The sequence below is a fragment of the Macaca thibetana genome, chromosome 11 (assembly GCF_024542745.1).
Source record: "Macaca thibetana thibetana isolate TM-01 chromosome 11, ASM2454274v1, whole genome shotgun sequence".
NCBI classification, from domain to species: domain Eukaryota; kingdom Metazoa; phylum Chordata; class Mammalia; order Primates; family Cercopithecidae; genus Macaca; species Macaca thibetana.
Window position 1 is genome coordinate 25266834 of NC_065588.1, and position 23524 is coordinate 25290357.

General features: G+C 37.9%; 1 protein-coding gene across 11 annotated transcripts in view; it reads right to left on the reverse strand.

Annotated features, from left to right (window-relative positions):
* Positions 1 to 23524, reverse strand: part of DNAI7 (dynein axonemal intermediate chain 7) — an 81297-nt gene that overhangs the window by 50296 nt on the left and 7477 nt on the right. For 9 of the 11 annotated variants that reach the window (XM_050746675.1, XM_050746672.1, XM_050746665.1 and 6 more), the window contains one exon: positions 1839 to 1923. The exons of 1 other annotated variant lie outside the window; for it this stretch is intronic. In XM_050746675.1, the coding sequence (XP_050602632.1) occupies positions 1839 to 1923 (85 nt within the window). Of the gene's footprint in view, positions 1 to 425; positions 724 to 1838; positions 1924 to 23524 lie in introns of those variants that run through there. One more of the 11 variants, XM_050746667.1, reaches the window with a different exon arrangement.

Consider the following 23524-nt stretch of genomic DNA (forward strand, 5'->3'; position numbering starts at 1 on the left):
ATGACTCCCAGCCATTGTCTCTTCTTTGCTTTTTGTGGAAATGGTGTAGGAGTGGCTCCCTGGAGCACTCATTGTAGCTTTAGATGTGCTTCCTCTCTGCAGCGTCAGCTACTCAGGCTTACTATTCCCCTATTTGAGAATATTTATTCAATTTGAGTATATTTTTGACCTGCCAGGTATCTGTGAAACAAAATAACTCCTACTGATAGCTTCTTATCAAGAGTGATTTAAAACATCCATCATCTACTGCTGAATGTTAAAATAAAGGCTGAGAGAAATTACCGTTTCCCCCCCCCAAAAAAAAAAGTAACATGACTCAAACTTTCTGGTCCAAAAAAAAAAAAAAAAGCCCACAATAATATTTTTCTTCTCCAAAAGGTTTATAGCAATCCAATAGTGATTTTAACCAATAAAGTACGGCAGACCTATCATGGCAATGAAGAGGAAGTCAAGTCTTCAGAAGACTTCCATAATCTTGTGACATCTACATCTTCAGATGCAATTACCTTAATCCTCTCCTGCTCTCACTATTAAAAACAAAATGTGAAGTACATATTGAAGAGTATTAGTTTAATCCAATATAAATAAAACATGCCCCAAGATATAGATCCTGATACTGTATTCGTATCAGGAGTCACCTAAAAAAAGGATGTATAAAATTATACACAAAAAATCAATATGGAACCTAGGAACAGTCTTTTAAAAACCTATATCTAAATACTCAGATTTTAAAAACCACTTTTTGGTACTTTAATTAATAAACACTTTTATCAATGTTTAATTTTTTAACAAATAAAATTAGTATTTTAAATTTGGTAAATAAATATTATTAAACTGTAAAAATTTAGGCTGCTCTACATATTTCTTGCTAGTGTATATTTCCCACATTTAATGAATTTGAGTTTCAGAATTTTTACCGAACAATCAGCACCAGTGCTCCTAGTTTCATCAGTAAATATAAACACTTCAAGATAGGGTTACCAGAATTAGCAAATTAAAACATGGGATGCTCAGTTGAATTTGAATTTTAGATGAACAATAAACATTTGCTGAATATGAATTCTAAATTTCTCTTCAAAGAATTAATAAGTCAGTATGTTCAATTCTTTGCTTTCTACTTTTAAATTAAACTTCCTCCTAAAGCAACCTTTTTCAACTACCTACTCCACCCCGACTCATTCTGATCAGCTGCTCCACCCTAACTCATTCCGATTTCCTGCTACCTGCTCTGTCCTGACTCCCGCCAAAGCGCTTACCCGTCATTCTCTTTAAATTAGCCAGTCGGAATTAGTTTAGCCTGTGCGGTCTAACCCTAGCCAACAGGGGAACAACACAGCAGCAGGGGCCACATGCGCCAGGGATAAGAACCCCTTCCCCTCCCTTGTCCAAGTGTGTGCCCACCATTGCTCCATTGGTGAGAGCGTACCCTTCTATAGAAGTACCTTGCTTTGCTGAGAATTAAAAAGAAAATTTTATATTTGAGTACTATTTCTTTTACAGCACCGAAACTTTATTTAAACAATTTTTTTTTAAAGTTAAGTATGTCCCAAGTATTGCATGGGGCAAATTATCCCAAATTATCCATTTGATTAACTGAAAGTTAAATTTAACTGGGCTCCTGTATTTTATCTCTGGCAACCCTATTTCAATGTATATCTGAAAGAGACTGGCATGTACTAACATCTTTCTGGATACTTTCTAAATGATAGGTATCTATTATAAAACAGATTAAAATTTAAAATTAAAGAACTTTGAAAAAATATTGACTGTACTACAGAAGGCCAACCTATCATGACTGTTACCTGTATATGTATATAGTATCACTATTTATTTTGTACCTTCCTCTTTCAGTCGTCTCTCTTCCTCCTCTTGTAGCAGCTTCAATCGTTCAGCTTTGGTGACTTTCTTTTTCTTACTGCCAGACTTAACAAAGTCCACATCATAAAAAAAAGCTATTAACATGCAAGTTACTTGAAAAACACATCTTTTCAAATACTAATTATGAAAAACATTTTTGCTTTCATAAAACCAGCCTTTCATGCATCCATTCAACAAATAAGACTGCCTATTAGTGAAAGCTTTGATTCAGTGCATTGAAGGACAAAGTCTGGGAACAAGAAAAATAAGAATATAAATTATTTGAAGGGTGACAGTGACAAGTACGTGTAATTTAAATAATTCTCATTCCCAGTTTCCATACCTTTAAAATGGTGCTAAAGAAAACCTCCTCTTGTTGTAGAGAATAAAGTAAAACATATGTAAAAGCAGTTTGAAAACTGTACGCTTATAAAATTGAAAAGTATTCTTATGACTAACAGGTATACACAGAGTTATTTTGTAAGTTTGGAGGAAGGAGAGACTATTTTCAACAGTGAGGAGCGTGTAAAATGTTTATAGAGTAGGTGGTATTTAAATCTGTGCTCAAAGGATTTTTACCAGTCAGAGAACATATTCCAAGAAGAGGGAAATGCAGGTACAAGATAGGGGATTGAAAGAGCAATGGATGGGCCAACAAGTTCAGTGGGCCCTAGAAAGACTCCAAGAAGAGGTGAAGAAAATGAGAATATGAAAGAAGGCTAGAGCCTATGCCAAAGAGTTTGGACATTATTCTAAGAGAAACAGAAAACTCCTAAAAGTTTTTGAGAAGGGCTGTGGCTATAAAGAATATAATTTTGGCCGGGCGCGGTGGCTCAAGCCTGTAATCCCAGCACTTTGGGAGGCCGAGACGGGCGGATCACGAGGTCAGGAGATCGAGACCATCCTGGCTAACATGGTGAAACCCTGTCTCTACTAAAAAATACAAAAAAACTAGCCGGGTGAGGTGGCGGGCGCCTGTAGTCCCAGCTACTCAGGAGGCTGAGGCAGGAGAATGGCGTGAACCCGGGAGGCGGAGCTTGCAGTGAGCTGAGATCCGGCCACAGCACTCCAGCCTGGGTGACAGAGCGAGACTCCGTCTCAAAAAAAAAAAAAAAGAATATAATTTTGAAAATTAACCTGGTATTGGAGAAAAAAACATAAAGAGGATACCATTTTGGCAACAATTAACAAAATCCAATAAACTGAAGTCGTGGCAGTGTTTATAGAATAGATGTCATTTAAATTTGTGGCCAAAGGATTTTAACATTCAAGGGAAGATATCCCAAAAAGAGGGAAACAAAGGTGCAAGATAGGGAGCTGAATGGGCACTGGATGGGCCAACAAGGTCGGTGGGCCCTGGAAATGTAGAGAAGATCCAATAAATATTTTACAAGCTAACTTACTTAGTAATGATTAAAATTGGAGGCAAGGAGAGGAAAGAGTCAGGAGAGAGACTCATAGAGGGAGAATGGCATCCAGAACAGGTGAATTTGAATGAAGAATTGTTAAAAATAATTTACATATTATTAGTAGAAAATGCTGGTAGAGCATTCAGGCAATTCTTGCAGGCACTAGAACCATAGAATTGAGGTTTAGCAAAGAGGTCACTGCTACAGAAGCAGCTATGAAAGCAATTTCTGTGATAACGAGTTCTCCTCCATTTTCACAGGGGAAAGCTAAAAAGAAGAGCACCATCTAAATTTGAGAAGAATCCATAGAAAGAGTGGTTAATTGTTGGGATGTATAGACTCTTGGATCTTCCCTTTTTGGTTCACCTTCTCTAAGATGATCATATTAGCTCCACTGGGATCTCTAATCCATTGCCCCTACCACTTTTTCACTGTTCATCCACCTCCTCCACACCTTCATTTCTTCCTTTCCCAGGTTAGATTTCACAGTTCATCGCCCTTATCACTAACTTATATACCTCCACTTCCTCTGTTCTCCTCTTCCTCTAAAAAGCTCAGCTGGCTAAACCATAGTTCTAGTGAAACTCAATTTTCTATTTGTTCTGTGCTAGCAATACGAGCAGCAGAACCTTATCAGAGAAAAACACACATGGGCTCAAATTCATCAACATAATTTTAAAATAGACTCCAGATTGTGAATTTTAGCTCCAGATCGACTACAAGAACAAACCAGCAATCCCAAGAGGACCCACAGACACCCTGAAGGAAGCGAACTGCTCCTGTAGGACCTGGGAGACACCCGAAATACTGTGAGTGCCCGAACTGTGCGAGTGGGCAAGGGAGACCCTCCTCTCACAAACACACACCCCCACTGGAGAAGCTGAGGGTCTATTTGCAGGAGAAGTTTCCCACTTTACCTGGAGCTGAGTCAAGTTGGAACGCCGAGCGACATACAGGAGCAGAGGAAGCAGCAGAAAGGCCCTGGGAGCTCACTGGGTCCCCAAGCAGCCCATTCCTGCCTGGCACCACAGGGATCCATTGGGAGGGTGGCCAGAGAAGCAGACGGTAAAACTCCATAGGGAGAAGGAATTCTCTAGCTGAACTTTGTAACAATTTGAATGGGACAAAAAGCCTCCTGGCCAGAACTTGGGGGAGGGCATGAATTGGCAAGCAGACTTCACAGGCAGTGGGGGAAAGCTCAAGTCCTTTTCTCTCGCAGCTGGGAGGCAGATAGCCTCGGGCAAGTTTTTAAGTCCATCTCACCCTTCGCCTGGAAACAGACTCGGGGTTGTTCAGGTGGCACAGTGGGAGTGAGACCGGCCCTTCAGTTTGCAGGGGAGCAGGGTGAGGCCTGTGACTGCCGGCTTTCCCCCACTTCCCTGACAACCTGCATGACTCAGCAGAGGCAGCCATAATCCTCCTAGGTACACAACTCCAGTGACCGGGGAATCTCACCCCATCTTCCACAGCAGCAACAGCAAGACCCGCGTAAGGAGAGTCTGAGCTCAGACACACCTAGCCTTGCTCCCACCTGATAGTCCTTTCCTATTCACCCTGGTAGTGGAAGACAAAGGGCATATAATCTTGGGAGTTCTAGGGCCCCACCCACCGCTGGTCCCTCTCCATACTACCACAGAGGCTCTCTGGAAAGCACCACCTCCTGGCAGGAGGCCAACCAGAACAAAAACAGAGCATTAAACCACCAAACCTAAGGACCCTCACGGAGTCCACTGCACCCTCCGCCACCTCCACTGGAACAGGTCTTGGTATCCATGGCTGAGAGACCCACAGACGGTTCAAATCACAGGACTCTGTGCAAACAACCCCCAGTACCAGCCCGGAGCTGGGTAGAGTCGCTGGGTGGCTAGATCCAGAAGAGAGACAATAATCACTGCAGTTCAGTTGACAGGCAGCCACGTCCATAGGAAAAGGGGGATATTACTACATGGAACAAAAGAGTTTGAACAATAGCCTTCAGCCCTAGACCTTCCCTCTGACAGAGCCTATCCAAATGAAAAGGAACCAGAAAACCAACCCTGGTAATATGACAAAACAAGGCTCTTCAACACCTGGAAAAAATCACACTAGTTCACCAGCAATGGATCCAAACCAAAAAGAAATCCCTGATTCACCTGACAAAGAATTTAGGAGGTTAGTTATTAAGCTAATCAGGGAAGCACCAGAGAAAAGGCAAAGCCCAATTCAAGGAAATCCAAAAAATGATACAAGAAGTGAAGGGAGAAATATTTATGGAAATAGATAGCTTAAAGAAAAAACAATAAAAAATTAAGGAAACTTTGGACACACTTTCAGAAATACGAAATGCTCAGGAACGTCTCAGCAATAGAATTGAACAAGTAGAAGAGAGAAATTCAGAGCATGAAGACAAGGTCTTCCAATTAACCCAATCCAAAAAAGACAAAGAAAAAAGAATAAGACAATATAAACAAAGACTCCAAGAAGTCTGGGATTACGTTAAATGACCAAACCTAAGAATAATTGGTGTACTTGAGGAAGAAGAGGATTCTAAAAGGCTAGAAAATATATTTGGGGTAATAATCAAGGAAAACTTCCCCGGCCTTGCTAGAGACCTAGACATCCAAATATAAGAAGCACAAAGAAGACCTGGGATATTCATTGCAAAAAGATCTCTGCCTAGGCACATTGTCATCAGGTTATCCAAAGTTAGGATGAAAAAGAATCTTAAGAGCTGTGAGACAGAAGCACCAGGAAACCTATAAAGGAAAACCCCATCAGATTAACAGCAAATTTCTCAGCAGAAACCCTACAAGCTAGAAGAGACTGGGGACCTATCTTCAGCTTCCTCAAACAAAACAATTGTCAGCCAAGAATTTTGTCTCCAGCGAAACTAAGCATCATATACGAAGGAAAGATACAGTCATTTTTAGACAGACAAATGCTGAGACAATTCACCATTACCAAACTACCACTATAACAACTGCTAAATCTTGAAGCAAATCCTGGAAACACATCAAAACAGAACCTCTTTAAAGCATAAATCACGTAAGACCTATAAAACAAAAATGCAAGTTTAAAAGCAAAAACAAAAAACAAAACCAAAGTATACAGGCAACAAAGAGCATGATGAAAGCAATGGTACCTCACATTTCAATACTATCATTGAATATAAATGGCCTAAATGCTCCACTTAAAAGACATAGAGGCCAGAAGCAATCGCTCATGCCTATAATCCCAGCACTTTGGAAGGCTGAGGCAGGGGGATCACCTGAGGTGAGGAGTCCGAGACCAGCCTGGACAACATGGTGAAACTCTATACTAAAAATACAAATATCAGCTGGGTGTAGTGGCATGCACCTGTGATCCCAGCTACTTGGGAGGGTGAGGCAGGAGAACCACTTGAAGCCCAGAGGTGGAGGGTACTGAGATCACACCACTGTACACCCACTGCCTGGGCGACAGAGAAAGACTCTGTCTCAAAAAAAAATAATAATAAAATAAAGATACAGAACCATATAATGGATAAGAACTCCCCAACCAACTATCTGCTGCCTTTAGGAGACTCACCTAACACATAAGGACTCACATAAACTTAAAGGGATGGAAAAGCATTTCATGCAAATGGTCACCAAAAGCGAGCAGGGGTAGCTATTCTTACATCAGACAAAATAAACTTTAAAGCAACAGTGGTTAAAAGAGACAAAGAAGGACACTGTATAATGGTTAAAGGCCTTGTCCAGGCCAGGCCCAGTGGCTCACGCCTATAATCCCAACATTTTGGGAGGCTGGGGGGGGGGGGCGCGTGGATCACCTGAGGTCAGGAGTTCCAGACCAGCCTGACCAACATGGTGAAACTCTGTCTCTAATAAAAATACAACAATTATCCGGGCGTGGTGGTGGGTGCCTGTTATCCCAGCTTCTCAAGAGGTTGAGACAGCAGAATCACTTGAACCCAGGAGGTAGAGGTTGCAGTGAGCCGAGATCGCGCCACTGCACTCCAGTTTGCGCAACAGAGCAAGACTCCATCTCAGAAAAAAAAAAAAAAAAAGCCTTGTCCAACAGGAAAATATCACAATCCTAAACACATATGCACCTAACACTGGAGCTCCCAAATTTATAAAAACAATTACTAATAGACCTAAGAAGACAGACAGTAACACAATAATAATGGAGGACTTCAATACTCCATTGACAGCACTAGACAGGTCATCAAGACAGAAAGTCAACAAAGAAACAATGGATTTAAACTATACCTTGGAAGAAATGGACTTAACAGGTATATACAGGACATTCCATCCAACAACTGCAGAATACACATTCTATTCAACAGCACATGGAACTTTCTCCAAGATAGACCATATGATAGGCCATAAAATGAGCCTCAATACATTTAAGAAAATTCAAATTATATCAAGCACTCTCTTAGACCAAAGTGGAATAAAACTGGAAATCCACTCCAAAAGAAACCTTCAAAACCATGCAAATACATGGAAATTAAATAACCTGCTGAATGAGCATTGGGTCAAAAATGAAATCAAGACGAAAATTGAAAAATTCTTCGAACTGAATGACAATGACACCACCTATCAAAACCTCTGAGATACAGCAAAGGTGGTGCTAAGAGGAAAGTTCATAGCCCTAAATGCCTACATCAAAAAATCTGAAAGAGCACAAACAGGCAATCGAAGGTCACACCTCAAGGAACTAGAGAAACAAGAGCAAACCAAACCCAAACCCAGCAGAAGGAAGGAAATAACCAAGATCAGAGCAGAACTAAATGAAATTGAATCAAAAAAATGCAAAAGATAAATGAAACAAAGAGCCAATTCTTTGAAAAGATAAATAAAATTGATAGATCATTAATAAGATTAACCAAGAAAAGAAGACAGAAAATCCAAATAATCTCACTAAAAAATGAAATGGGAGATATTACAACTGACACCACTGAAATGCAAAAGACATTCAAGGCTACTATAAACACCTTTATGCATATAAACTAGAAAACCTAGAAGAGATGGATAAACTCCTGGAAAAATACATCCCTCCTAGCTTAAATCAGCAAGAATTAGATACTCTGAACAGACCAATAACAAGCAGTGAGATTGAAATGGTAATTTAAAAATTACCAACAAAAAAAAGTCCAGGACCAGACAGATTCACAGCAGAATTCTACAAGACATTCAAAGAAGAATTGGTACCAATTCTATTGACACCATTCCACAAGATAAAGAAAGAAGGAACCCTCCCTAATTCATGCTATGAAGCCAGCATCACCCTAATACCAAAATCAGGAAAGGACATAACCAAAAAAGAAAACTACAGACCGATATCCTTGACGAACATAGATGCTAAAATCCTTAACAAAATACTAGCTAACTGAATTCAACAATACATCAAAAAGATAATTCACTATGATCAACTGGGTTTCATACCATGGATGCAGGGATGGTTTAACATATGCAAATGTGAAACAACACATAAACAGAATTAAAAACAAAAATCACATGATCATCTCAATAGATGCAGAAAAAGAATCTGACAAAATCCAGCATCCTTTTATGATTAAAACTCTCAGCAAAATCAGCATAAAAGGGACATACCTTAATGTAATAAGAGCCATCTATGACAAACCCATAGCCAACATAATACTGAATAGAGAAACCTGAAAGCATTCCCTCTGAGAACTAGAACAAGATAAGGATGCCCACTCTCACCACTCCTCTTCAACATAGTACTGGAAGTGCTAGCCAGAGCAGTCAGACAAAAGAAGGAAATAAAGGGCATCCAAATTGGTAAAGAGGAAGTCAAACTGTCACTGTTTGCTGGCAATATGATAGTTTACCTTGAAAACCCTAGAAAGCTCCTAGAACTGATAAAAGAACTTAGCAGTTTCTGGACACAAGATTAATGTACACAAATCAGTAGTTCTTCTATACACCAAAAGCAACCAAGCAGAGAATCAAATCAAGAACTCAAGTCCTTTTACAATAGCTGCAAAAATAAAATAAAATACTTAGGAATATACTTAACCAAGGAGGTGACAGACCTCTATAAGGAAAACTATAAAACACTGCTGAAAGAAATCACAGAAGACACAAACAAATGGAAACACATCTCATGCTCATGGATGGGTAGAATCAATATTGTGAAAATAACCATACTGCCAAAAGCAATCTACAAATTCAACACAATCCCCATCAGAATACCACCATCATTCTTCACAGAATTAGAAAAAACAATTCTAAAATTCATACAGAACCAAAAGAGTCCACATAGCCAAAGCAAGACTAAGCAAAAAGAACAAATCTGGAGGCATTACACTACCTGATTTCAAACTATACTATAAGACCACAGTCACCAAAACAGTGTGGTACTGGTATAAAAATAGGCTCATAGACCAATGGAACAGAATGGAGAACTCAGAAATAAACCCAAATACGGACAGCTAACTGATCTTCAACAAAGCAAACAAAAACATAAAGTGGGGGAAAGGACACCCTTTTCAACAAATGGTGCTGGGATAATTAGCTAGTCACATGTAGGAGAATGAAACTGGATCCTCATCTCTCACCTTATACAAAAATCAACTCAAGATGGATTAAGGACTTAGACCTAAGACCCGAAACTATAAAAATTCTCGAAGTTAACATTGGAAAAACCATTCTAGCCATTAGCTTAGGCAAGGATTTCATGACCAAGAACACAAAAGAAATGCAATAAAAACAAAGATAAATAGCTGGGACCTAATTAAAGAACTTCTGCATGGCAAAAGAAACAGTCAGCAGAGTAAAGAGACAACCCACAACGTGGGAGAAAATCTTCACAATGTATACATCTGACAAAGGACTAATATCCAGAATCTGCAATGAACTCAAGCACATCAGTAAGAAAAAAAGAAACAATCCCATCAAAAAGTGGGCTAAGGACATGAATACACAATTCTTAAAAGAAGATATACAAATGGTCAACAAACATATGAAAAAATGCTCAGTGTCACTAATGATCAGGGAAATGCAAATCAAAACCACAATGTGATACCCCCTTACTCCTGCAAGAATGGCCATAATCAAAAAATTAAAAAAACAGTAAATATTGGCATGGATATGGGGAACAGGGAACATTTCCACAAGGCTGGTGGGAATGCAAACTAGAACAGCCACTATGGAAAACAGTGTAGAGATTCCTTAAAGAAATACAAGTAGAACTATCATTTGATCCAGCAATCCCTCTACTGGCTATCTAACCAGAGGAAAAGAAGGTATTATTCAAAAAAGACACTGGCACACACATGTTTACAGCAGCACAATTTGCAACTGCAAAATCGTGGAACCAATGCAAATGCCCATCAATCAACGAGTAGATAAAGATAAGAAACTGTGATATATATATATGTGTGTGTGTATATATATATCGTATCATACATATATAAATATATATATGATGGAATACTATGCAGCCATAAAAAGGAATGAATTAACACATTTGCAGTGACCTGGATGAGACTAGAGACTATTATTCTAAGTGATGTAACTCAGGAATGGAAAACCAAACATTGTATGTTCTCACTGATAAGTGAGAGCTAAGCTATGAGGACACAAACGCATAAGAATGACACAATGAACTTTGGGGACTTGGGAGGAAGAGTGGAAGGAGGGCAAGGGATAGAAGACTACAAATATGGTGCAGTGTATACTGCTCGGGTGATGGGTGAACCAAAATCTCACAAATCACCACTAAAGAACTTACTCATGTAACCAAATACCACCTGTACCTCAATAAGTTATGGAAAAATAAAATTTAAAAAATAAATTTAAAAAAACAGACTCTAAGCACTGTCCAGAATTCGCACAACTATTTCATTCTCACTTCAAACCTCCAAAATCCTCTCTTCCACTACTCTCAGCTGTTGACTTTACCTCTTATGTCACTGAAAAAATAGAAGCTTTCAGAGGAGAAAAATCTTTACACACCAAATCTTTGAGCCTATCTATATTTTCGTCTGCCTTCCTTCCCATCGCAGTGGATGAACTATATGTTTCACTTTTAAACTTTTCGTTTTTTGAGACAGACTCTAGCTCCGTCGTGCCAGGCTGGCACAATCTTGGCTCACTGAAACCTCCGCCCCCCAGGTTCAAGGGATTCTCCTGCCTCAGCCTCCCAAGTAGCTGGAATTACAGGTGCCTGCCACCACTCCAGGATAACTTTTTGTATTTTTAGTAGAGATGGGGTTTCACCATGTTGGCCAGGCTGGTCTCAAACTCCTGACCTCAAGTGATCCACCCACCTTGGCCTCCCAAAGTACTGGGATTACAGGCGTGAGCCACCGCACCCGGCCCTACACATTTTTAAGGTGTCACTGAAAACTTTTTATCACGAGTTTAAATAGCTGTGAATATTGTCCTTTCAAGTATATGATCCTTAAAATAAAACTTTTACAGTACTCTGTGAAGTATATCCATCACTGCTTAAGATATATCCAATGGAAGACCGGGTGTGGTGGCTCATGCCTGTAATCCCAGCACTTTGGGAGGCTGAGGCGGGCAGATCACGAGGTCAGGAGTTTGAGACCAGCCTGGCCAACATGGTGAAACCACATCTCTACTAAAAATATAAAAAATTAGCCAGGCATAGTGGCAGGAACCTATAATCCCAGCTACTCGGGAGGCTGAGGTAGGAGAATGGCTTGAACCTGGGAGGCGGACATTGCAGTGAGCCGAGATCGTACCACAGAACTCCAGCCTGGACGACAGAGGGAGACTTCATCTCAAAAAAAGATATATCCAATAGAATCTACATATCATAGAGATTTAATGACCAATTTAAAATATAAACAAGCTTTTTAAAGACAAAAATGTTAATCTGTTTCTATTTGAGTTCATATTTCCATGCCAGTTCCCTCACGGAATCTTATCCTAATTAATATACTTGAAAAACTTTTGTTGCTCCTTTTATATTTGTTATAAAAATATGAATAAAAATTTAAATTAAAAAATTTATTTCCCTTGTCTCTAAGTATTAAAAATTCTAATCTAGATTGAGTTAATCTTATTTTCACTATACAACTGAATAAAGTAACATATTATAAATTTTGATAACTAAATGTTAAACATAAAAACTAACATTTTCCTGGATGTACATCTCTTGATGAAATGTTGGGCTTTTTCTTTTTTCTGGTTAGCTCATAATCCATGGATAAATGCTAGCTATTGCTGAATGAAACAGAAATTCAGATTAATTCTATTTTTATTTTTAATTTTTATAAATACATGAGAGAGAAATCTGGTTTATATTAAAAAGTCAATCAAAATAGGTTATAGTAACATCATGCAATTCTTTGAATTCCTTCACCTCCCATGCCAAAAATTATATACTGATTTACAATAAAAATTACCCCTACAGATAATCTCTGACTTTGTGATCATTTCCTTATTTTTCTTTATAGTTTTCTTATGTATATATCTCAAAAATACAGATTTTTGAACCTTACATAAATTTAATGATACTTTATGTATATTATTGTGATTTGCTTTCTTTTAATTATGGCAAAGTATACATAACATAAAATATACCGTTTTAACCATTTTCTTTTCTTTTCTTTTCTCTTTTTTGAGACAAGAGTCTCACTCTGTCACCAAGGTTGGAATGCAATGGCGCGATCTCGGCTCACTACAACCTCCGCCTCCCAGGTTCAAGCAACTCTCCTGCCTCAGCCTCCCGAGTAGCTGGGATTACAGGTGCCCACCACCCCGCCTGGCTAATTTTTGTATTTTTAGTAGAGATGGGGTTTCTCCATGTTGGCAAGGCTGGTCTTGAACTCCTGACCTCAAGGAGGCATGATCTACCTTGCCCAGCCATTTTAACCATTTTCAAGTGTGCAATTCAGTGGTTTTAAGCACATGCACACTGATGTGTAATCATCACCACAACCGACCTCCAGAACTTTTTCAGCATCCCAAACTGAAACCTTGTATACCATTAAACTATATTAAACATTAAACAATAGCTTCCCATTGCCCCCAGCCCTGTCACTCACCATTCTACTTTGTCTATGAGTTTGACTACTCTAGATATCTAAGTGGAAAAATACGGTATTTGCCCTTATTTGTGATTTACTTCTTTAGATATACATTATGGTTTGTAAAATTCATTCATGTTGATAGATATTGCTATGGCTGTATATTTTCACTGCTGAATAGTAATCCATTCATTTTATCCTTTTTTCTATTGCTAGACATTGGATTGTTTCTAGTTTCTTACTATCATTAATGCTGCTATAAACCTTTGAATATATCTACCCTGCTGTCCGTCTGCAAGGGGTTTTCTATTGTATGTACCTAGAAATAAAACTGATGGGTACGTACATTTTCAACTTTACTAAAGATGAACTGTCCAGAGTAGTTATTCCAATTTACACTCCCACAGTCAGTTTCCAATGTACACTCCCACAATTATTATCCCAGTCAGTGTTTGTTAATTTCAGCTCTTTTGTGATAGATAAAAACACTTTTATCTAAAAGGTATTAAAAAATATAGACATTTTTATCAGACTAAGAAAGTGCCCTGTAACCTATCAAATGGTAATGTGCATTAAATGAATTTCTAACTCAATCTAATTGTATCTATTTAATTTCTCATATTAAATCAACTCTGCCTTCCTGGGATAAACTGAATTGTGTCATGATTTATTATCATCTTCCAGATTGAGCCTGGTAACATTTTTGTTTAGGACTTTTGTATTTGTGTTATGAATGCAATTCCATTTTTCTTTCTCATAATATCTTCAGGTTATCCAGGTAACTCAAAATGACTTAATGAGTGTTCCCCCTTTTGTCATGTTCTAGAAGAATCTGTATTAAGTATGAAATTATTTCTTTACCTCTGAATGAAAAACTAGCAAAGACTTATGGACCTAGAATTTTCTTCCTGGGAATATTTATAACCACTGATTTAATTTCTTAAATGACTATAGGACTATTCAGGTTTTCTACTTCTTCATGAAGACAGTTTAATTTTTTTCTGGCTATCTGTCTAATTCATCTAAGTTTTCTAATATATTGGCATATAAAGTTGCTCAAATAATGTCATTTATTGTTAAAGTCATGTCACCCTTTTTATTCCTAATATTTATTATTTATGCCTTTTTTCTTCTTGACATATCAGATAATTGTCAATTTTATCAGTTTTCAAAGAAATCTATTGTGGCTTGTTCATTTATTCGATAAATATTGAGAGGCTAACATGTGCCTCTCTTTTGAGACATATAAGTAAACAAAAATCCTCATACTTACAATTCAAATGTAAAGAGGAAGGCAAAAACAATATACTTAAAATTTAAAAGAAATCAGAAAGTATTTTAAGGAGTGATAAGTGATATGGAAGAAAGTAGGGGGACCCCAGATGGCTGACGTAGCTGTGAAAGGGATGAAATCACAATTGTAAATACAGTGGTTTGGATTGGCCTCATGGGGAAGGCAGCATTTGGGTGAAGGCTTGAAGGATATGAGGTTACTGACCCACTCTATTCTGTATTTTCTATTAATGTCCATTTTTTTTTTTTTTTTTGAGACGGAGTCTCGCTCTGTCGCCCAGGCTGGAGTGCAGTGGCACGATCTGCGCTCACTGCAAGCTCCGCCTCCCAGGTTCACGCCATTCTCCTGCCTCAGCCTCCCCAGAAGCTGGGATTACAGGCGCCCGCCACCACGCCCGGCTAATTTTTTTGTATTTTTAGTAGAGACAGGGTTTCACTGTGCTCGCCAAGATGGTCTCGATCTCCTGACCTCGTGATTCACCCACCTCAGCCTCCCAAAGTGCTGGGATTACAGGCGTGAGCCACCACGTCCGGCCTAATGTCCATATTTGTTCATATTACTTCCTTCTCCTTCCTTCTACATTTGTTCTTATTATTTCATTCCTTCTCCTTTGTGTTTTATTCTTTTTCTGACTTCTCCAGAAGGATACCTAAGATCATCAATTTTTAGCCTTTTTTCTTCTTCTAATAGAAATATTTAAGTCTACATATTTCCCTGTAAGTATTACTTCAGATACATTCCGCAAATTTTTAAGTATTTTCCTTAACAATAAGTTTAAAATATTTTCTAATTTCTATTATATTACTTCTTGACCCACTTTAGAATGTTTTAAAAATTCCAAGCATAATGTACCTTCCTGTTTACTACTGAATTATTTTTAGCTTCAATATAATATTCATTCTGATACATTCTCTGAATTGTTTTCATGCACTGAACTTTGAGAATAGTTTTGTATCATAGTATACTAGCAATTTTGGGGGGAAACGTATGTGTGTTTAGAATCCTCTACTTGTTTGGTGTGGTGTTCTAAATATGCTTAATTCATTAGATTTGCTTATCATGCTGTTCCAATCTTCCAAATCCTTACTGATTTTTTAAACACCATTCTCTTAATTATTGAAAGAGAAAATCTTCCACTATGATTGTAGATATGTCTATTTGTGGATGTGTCTATTTCTCCTTGTAGTTCTCTGAATTTGTGCATTGTATATTTCAAGGCTTTGTAATTAGGTATATACAAATTTAAAATTAGATTTCCTTGGCTAATCAAGTCTTTATCATCATGCAAGGATGCTTCAACATATGCAAATCAATAAATGTAATTTACCACATAAGCAGAATTAAAAACAAAAACTGTATGATCATCTCAATAGACACAGAAAAACCTTTTGATAAAATCCAATATCCCTTCATGATAAAAAAAATAAAACCTCAAAAAACCAGGTATCGAATGAACATATCTCAAACTAGTAAGAACCATTTATGTATGACAAACCCACAGCCTACATCGTACTGAATAGGCAAAAGCTGAAAGCATTCCCCCAAAGAACTGGAACATGAAAAAGGTATCCACTTTCATTACTCCTATTCAATAGTACTGGAAATCCTAGCCAGACCAATCAGTCAAGAGAAAGCAATAAAAGGCATCCAAATAGGAAAAGAGAAAGTCAGATTATCTTTGTTCACCGACAACACGATCCTATGCCTAGAAAACCCTAAAGATTCCTCCAAAAGCCTCTTGGACCTAATAAACGATTCAGTAAAGTTTCAGGATACAACATGCAAAAACAAGTAGCATTTCTACACACCAACAACGTTCAAGTTGGGAACCAAATCAAGAACTCAATCCCATTTACAATAATAGCCACACACACAAAAATAAAATAGAAATATATTTAACCAAGGAGGTGAAATATCTCTACAAAGAGAACTACAAAACACTGCTGAAAGAAATCACAGATAGTACAAACAAATGGAAAAACAATCCATGCTCACGGATTAGAAGAATCAGTTTCACTAAAATGATCATACTGCCCAAAGCAATCTACAGATTCAATGTAATTCCTATCAAATTACCAACGTTATTTTTCACAGACTAGAAAAAACAATTCTAAAATGTATATGAAACCAAAAAAGAGCCCACATAGCCAAAGCAATCCAAAGCAGAAAGAAGAAAGCTAGAGCCATCACATTACCAAACTTCAAACTATACTACAGGCTGTAGCAACCAAAATAACATGGTACTGGTACAAAAATAGATCAACGGAACACAATAGAGAACCCAGAAATAAAGCCACACACTTACAACTGATCTTCGACAAAGTTAGCAAAAATAAACAAACAATGGGGAAAGGACACTGTGTTCAATAAATGATGCTGAGAAAACTGGCTAGCCATTTGCAGAAGAATGAAACTGGACCCCTAACTCTTACCATATATAAAAATTAACTCAAGATGGATTAAAAACTTAAATATAATACCTCACACTATATATATATTTTTCACTCTTGTCACCCAGGCTGGAGTGTAGTGGTGCAATCTTGGCTCACTGCAACCTCTACCTCCCGGGTTCAAGAGATTCTCCTGCTTCAGCCTCCTGAGTAGCTGGGATTACAGGCACTTGCCACCACACCCGGCTAATTTTTTGTATTTTTAGTAGAGACGGGGTTTTGCCATGTTGGGCAGGCTGATCTCGAACTCCTGATCTCAGGTGATCCACCCACCTTGGCCTCCCAAAGTACTGGGACTATAGGCATAAGCCACCGCGCCTGGCCTATAATTTTTTTAAGAGATAGGGTCTCACTTTGTTATTCAGGAAAGAATGGGAGTACAGTGGTGCAATCACAGCTTACTGTAATCTCAAACTCCTGGGCTCACACAATTCTCCCACCTCAGCCTCAGGAGTAGCTAGAATTACAGACGCATGCCACTGCATCTGGCTAATTTTTCACTTTCATTTTTTGTAGAGGTGGGGGTCTCGCTATGTTTCCCAGGTTGGTCTTGAACTCCCAGCCTCAAGCAATCCTTCTGCTTCAGCCTCCCAAAGTGTTGGGATTACAGGTGTGAGCTATTGCATCCAACCAAGACCTCAAACTATAAAAACCCTAAAAGAAAACCAGGAAAAACTCTTCTGGGCATTGGCCTAGGCAAATAATTTGTAACCAAGACCTTAAAAGCAATTGCAACAAAAACAAAAATTGATGAATGGAACTTAATTAAACTAAAGAGCTTCTGCATAGCAAAAGAAACAACACAGTCAACAGAGAGCCTACAAAATAGGAGAAAATATCTTCAAACTATGCATCTGACAAAGGACAAATACCCAGAATCGATAAGGAACTTAAATCAATAAGAAAATAAAAAGCCCCATTAAAAAGTGTGCAAAGGACACGAACAGATACTTCTCAAAAGAGGCAACACACATGAACAAATGCTCAAGATCACTAATCAGAGAAATATCAATTACCACCACAGTGAGGTATCATCTCACACTAGTCAGAATGTCTACTATTAAAAAAATTTTCAAAAGACAGATGTTGGTGAGGATGCAGAAAAAAGGGAATTGTTGGCGAGAATGTCAATTAGTTCAACCTCTGTTGAAAACAGTATGAAGATTTATTAAAGATTTTAAAATAAACCTACCATTCAACCCAGCAATCTCACTACTGGGTATCTGCTGAAAAGAAAATAATTTTTTTTTTTTTTCCCAAAAAGACACCTGTAGGTTGGGCGCGGTGGCTCACACCTGTAATTCCAGCACTTTGGGAGGCCGAGGCGGTCAGATCACCTGAGGTTGGGAGGTCGAGATCAGCCTGACCAACATGGAGAAACCCCATCTCTACTAGAAATACAACATTAGCCGGGCATGGTGGTGCATACTTGTAATCCCAGCTACTTGGGAGGCTGAGGCAAGAGAATCGCTTGAACCTGGGAGGCAGAGGTTGCAGTGAGCCGAGATCGCGCCATTGCCCTTCAGCCTGGGCAACAAGAGCGAAACTCCATCTCAAAAAAAAAAAAAAAAAAGACACCTGTACTCATATTTTATTGTAGTATTAGTCACAATAACAAAATCATGGAATCAACCTAATCAACAGTGGATTGGATAAAGAAAATGTAGAGTGTGGTAGCACACACCTATAGTCCCAGCTACTCAGGAGGCTGAGGTGGGAGGATCGCTTGAGCCTGGGAGGTTGAGGCTGCAGTGAACTGTGATTGTGCCATAGCACTGCAGCCAGAGTGACAGAGTGAGATTGTCTACACACACACACACACACACACACACACACACATACACACACACACAAAAGCCAGACATGGTGGCTCTCATGCCTGTAATCCCAGTGCTTTGGGAGGCCCTGGTAAGAGGATCACTTGAGCCCCAAAGTTTAAGACCAGCCGGGGCAACACAGAATGACCTCATTTCTAAAAAATAAAAAATTTTAAATTAGCTAGACATGGTGGCACATGTCTGTGGTCCCAGCTACCCGAGAGGCTGAGGTGGGAGAATCGCTTGAGCTCAGGAAGTCAAGCCCGCTGTAAGCCGAGATCATGCCACTGCACTTCAGCCCGGGAAACAAAGTGAAAAGAAGAAAGGAAAGAAAGGAAGGGAGGAAGGGAAGGAGAGAAGAAGAGAAAGAGAGAAAAGAAAGGAAGGAAAGAAAGAAAGGAAGGAAAGGAAGGAAAGAAGGAAAATGAGGTACATACACATCATAGCATACTATACAGCCATAAAAAGAAAGAAATTATGTCCTTTGCAGCAATATGACTACAGTTGGAGGCCATTACCCTAAGTGAATTAAAGCAGAAACAGAAAAGCAAATACTGCACGTCCTCACTTATAAGTACAATGAGTACACATGGTCATAAGGGTAGAAACAATAGACACTGGGGACTCTAAAAGAGGGGAGGGAGCAGGGGGCAAGGGTTGAAAAACTATGTACTGGGACTAAGTTCACTATTTGAGCAATGGTTTCACCAGAAGCCCAAATCCCAGCATCATCCAATATACTCATGTAACAACCTGCACGTGGGTATACTGGGTAATGCTGGGATTTGGGCTTCTGGTGAAACCAATGCTCAAAACAAAACAAACAAAAATCTTGATCACCACAAAATGTCCCTCTTTATTTCTAGAAGTGCTTTTTGTCTTAAAGTCTATTATGTCTAATATTAGTACAGCTATATCAACTTTTGTTTTTCTAGTAATTTACATAGTATGACTTTTTCCATCATTTCACTTCCAACTTTTCTGTATTTAAATTTTTTTTTAATATTTTACTTTTTGTAGAGATGGGGTCTATGTTGTCCAGGCTGGTCTCAAACTCCTGGACTCAAGTGATCCTCCTGCCTCAGTCTCCCAAATTGCTGGAATCTTTATTCCTAAGGTGGCTATTTGTAAAAAGATTATTGTTGGATTTCATTCTTTATCCCATCTGACAATCTTTCTCTTTTAACAAGAGTAATAGACCCATTTATATTCCATGTATTTACTGATATATTTGGGCTTAAATATACTATCTTACTTTTGGGTGTTATTCTGTATTATTTCTTGGTAACTTTTCAATTGATTGATTTTTTTATTATTCCACTATGTTCTCTCTACCAGTTTAGAAGTTATACACTGTGTAATTTTAATGGCTACTATAGAAAGTCAACAAATACGCCTACTATATCAAGACCTGTATCCTCTTTCCCAAAGACTTTAGAATGTCTTAACTCAATCCGTCCTTCCCCTACCAAATTATACATGAGTATTATCATGCATGTTTTTAACAATAGTTTTATTGAGATATAATTCACACACCATGCAAATCACCCATATAAAGTGCACAATTTAATTAGCTAGATGTGGTAGTATATTCACAGAGTTGTGTAACCATCACCACAATCAATTTTAGAACATTTTTCATCACCCCGAAATAGAAATCTCATACTCATTAGTAGTTACTCTCCACTTCTTCCAAATCCCTAGCTCATGGAAACTATTAATCTACTTTCTGTCTCTGTAGATTTGCCTCTTCTGGACACTTCATATAACTGTAATCATGTAAAAAGTGGTCTTTTGTGACTGGCTTCTTCCATTTAGCATGCTTTCAAGGTTCATCCATGCTCTATCATGCATCAGTACTTTCTTCTTATGCCCAAATAATATTCCAATGCATAGATATACCAAATTTTGTTTATTGATTAATCAACTGATGAACATCTGGGTTGTTTGTTGTCATGTATCTTAATTACTGTTAAACCCACATTTTTTTATTATGATTATTGTTTTATACCATACATATATAATCTGTTTTGCAGGTGGCAAACTCAGTTTTTGTTTATGAGAAAATGTTTTTATTCCACCTTTATTTTTGAAAACTTATTTAAGTTGGTACAGAATTCTAAGTTGGCAGCTATTTTCTTTCAGCACATTGAAGACATCATTCCACTGTCTGGCTTTCATTTTTGCTATGAAGACCAAAGCTCAAGTTCTGCCCAGCTCTGCAAATACCCTCATGATAAAAATTGCTTTGGAATGGGCATGGTGATTCATGCCTGCAATTCCAGCACTTTGGGAGGCCAAAGCAGAATTGCTTGAGCCCAGGAGTTTGAGACTAGCCTGGACAACACAGTGGGATCCCATCTCTAAAAAAAAGAAAAAGAGAAAAAGAAAAAACAATTTCCAGGCATGGTAGCACATGGTTGTAGTCTCAGGAGGCTGAGGTAGGAGGATCACTTGAGCCTGGGAGGTTGAGGCTACAGTTAGCTGTAATTACACCACCGTACTCCAGCCTGGGTGATAGCAAGATCCTGTCTCTAAAATAAAATAAAATAAACAAAAACCAAAAACAGTTGTAGTGCTTCCATTACTTCTTTGGTTCATGTCTTCACTCAGGTTTTTTCCTGATAATTTCGTCCTATATTATCGCCTCTTAAATAATTTTAAGATGAGAGCTTTGATCTATATGTATATATTGTAGTGAGCATTATTTATTGTTTTTAGCAGAAATGGCGGTCCCAAAAATCTTAAGCCTAGTATTAATGAAATTGGAAAGATCAAAATATTATTTTTGATAATTTTTTATCTTATCACTTTCACCGAAATCTTAAAGTTACAGATTTAGCTCATTTGAAGTATAAAAAATGTCTACCATTTACCTAATTGGCAAAACTGTTTTCGAACTTAAACTAAATGGCCATATCAGACTTGCTTTCTATCAGACAGTCTTGACTTCATTTTTTTGGACAAATAAATATGTTGATATGCATCTTCATGGCAACCTATCTCATTTTTGATTATGAGTCAGATGTAAATTGATTTAATTCCCTCATATGTTGTTTTACAAAGATGTAATTTTAATGTCCTGAACTTAATACCATTTATATTTTAGTGTCAGCACTGAATGTTCCATAAAAACCAGGACTAACTCTTTGGCAACTGAAGTCTGTTTGTGAAGACTGTGTTCCTAAATGAAAATAGAATTTAAAGTACAGACTATAGCAATAAGCACCCCCCTTTTGCCCATTCATTACACTCCCATTTCTGGAGATAGTTGAGCACGATTTTAATCAAATAAAATACAATCAATTCAAATAAAAGTATTAAAAGTTTTATAAAATCTCTTCACATTTGTATTCCTAAACAATACTTTGAATATCAAATTTGTATTAATAATGCCATTTTCTTCACTGGAAGAAAACTCATAAATTATTAACTGAGACTAACTGGAATCATCTATGTATTCATCAATTTGTAAGGCAATTCTTCTCATAGTCTAATCACAGTTTTCTGTATTTCATGTATTCTGTGAAGTACAGTGGTTTCTGAAAAAAATATATTAATATAAAGGAAGTGATGGGTTTTTTAACAGTACATCAGATATCATAACCTTTTCTATAGTCTTACACAATTTTCTAACTTTTGCAATGAACAATACTAATTTAAATTACATGAAGTTTCAAAAGGCAACTTTGAAATCTGCGTAAAAATATTACACTCACATTTTTACTAATAACCTAATCTTTCTTCATTAAAAAATTAATTATATTATCTTTGTAGTCTGGTACCAAAACATTGATTGTTATCAAATGATAGTACCAAAAAGTCTCTCACGATGTAACTTGATAAATTTTTTGGTTCCATAATTTGATAATAATCTCAGGGGCAATGTAACTAAACAAAAATGATCACCACTTCACATTACAATATGTATAAATTCACAATATCTCAATACTTCTAATGACACATTTCACCACTTCCAAAAAGACAGGTAAGGCAGACAAAACCAGGAGGTCCTTGGGTGTCTTGATTAAAGAAAGCTTTGCCAACATCAGCATTTTGAATTGTCTGATGGTTTCACATCCCAGGCGCAAGGGCAAAGAATCACAGTGAGAATGGGAGTAGATAACAGATAAGCTTTACTAAGAAGGGTGATTGTGACAGAACAGGATGCCATGGTAAAATGGCAGGATAACTACATTTTCTCAGGAAAAGGCAAATATGGAAGTCAATCATCTGAAGATTGATTTCCATAAAACTGTGTCCTTGTGTCCTTAGAAAATCTTTGTACACCTGCCAGAGTATGCTTTACTTCTTAGTTTGAAGATTTCTAACCTAGACTGCTGTAATGGATTCCTAAAGGGTACTCTTACTTTTACCCTTGTGTCCCCCTACAGTGAATTTTCCACATGGCAATCAAACTGATCCTTTAAAAATGTAAATCAGATCATGGCACTCTTCTGTTTACAACTTTCTCAGGCTGCCCATCACACTCACAGTAAAACCCAAATACTTTACCATGGCTTACTTGGCCATGAACTACAAACCAGCTCCTGATTAACCACGATCTCCATGCTGTGTTTTTATCTTTCACTTTCTACCTCACTCAGCCTGTTCTCACCACACCGGCATTTCGCCAAGGTCATTCTAAACGATGATTACTCGCAACAGCTGTTTCTCCTGCTTAGGATACTCATTCCCCCAGG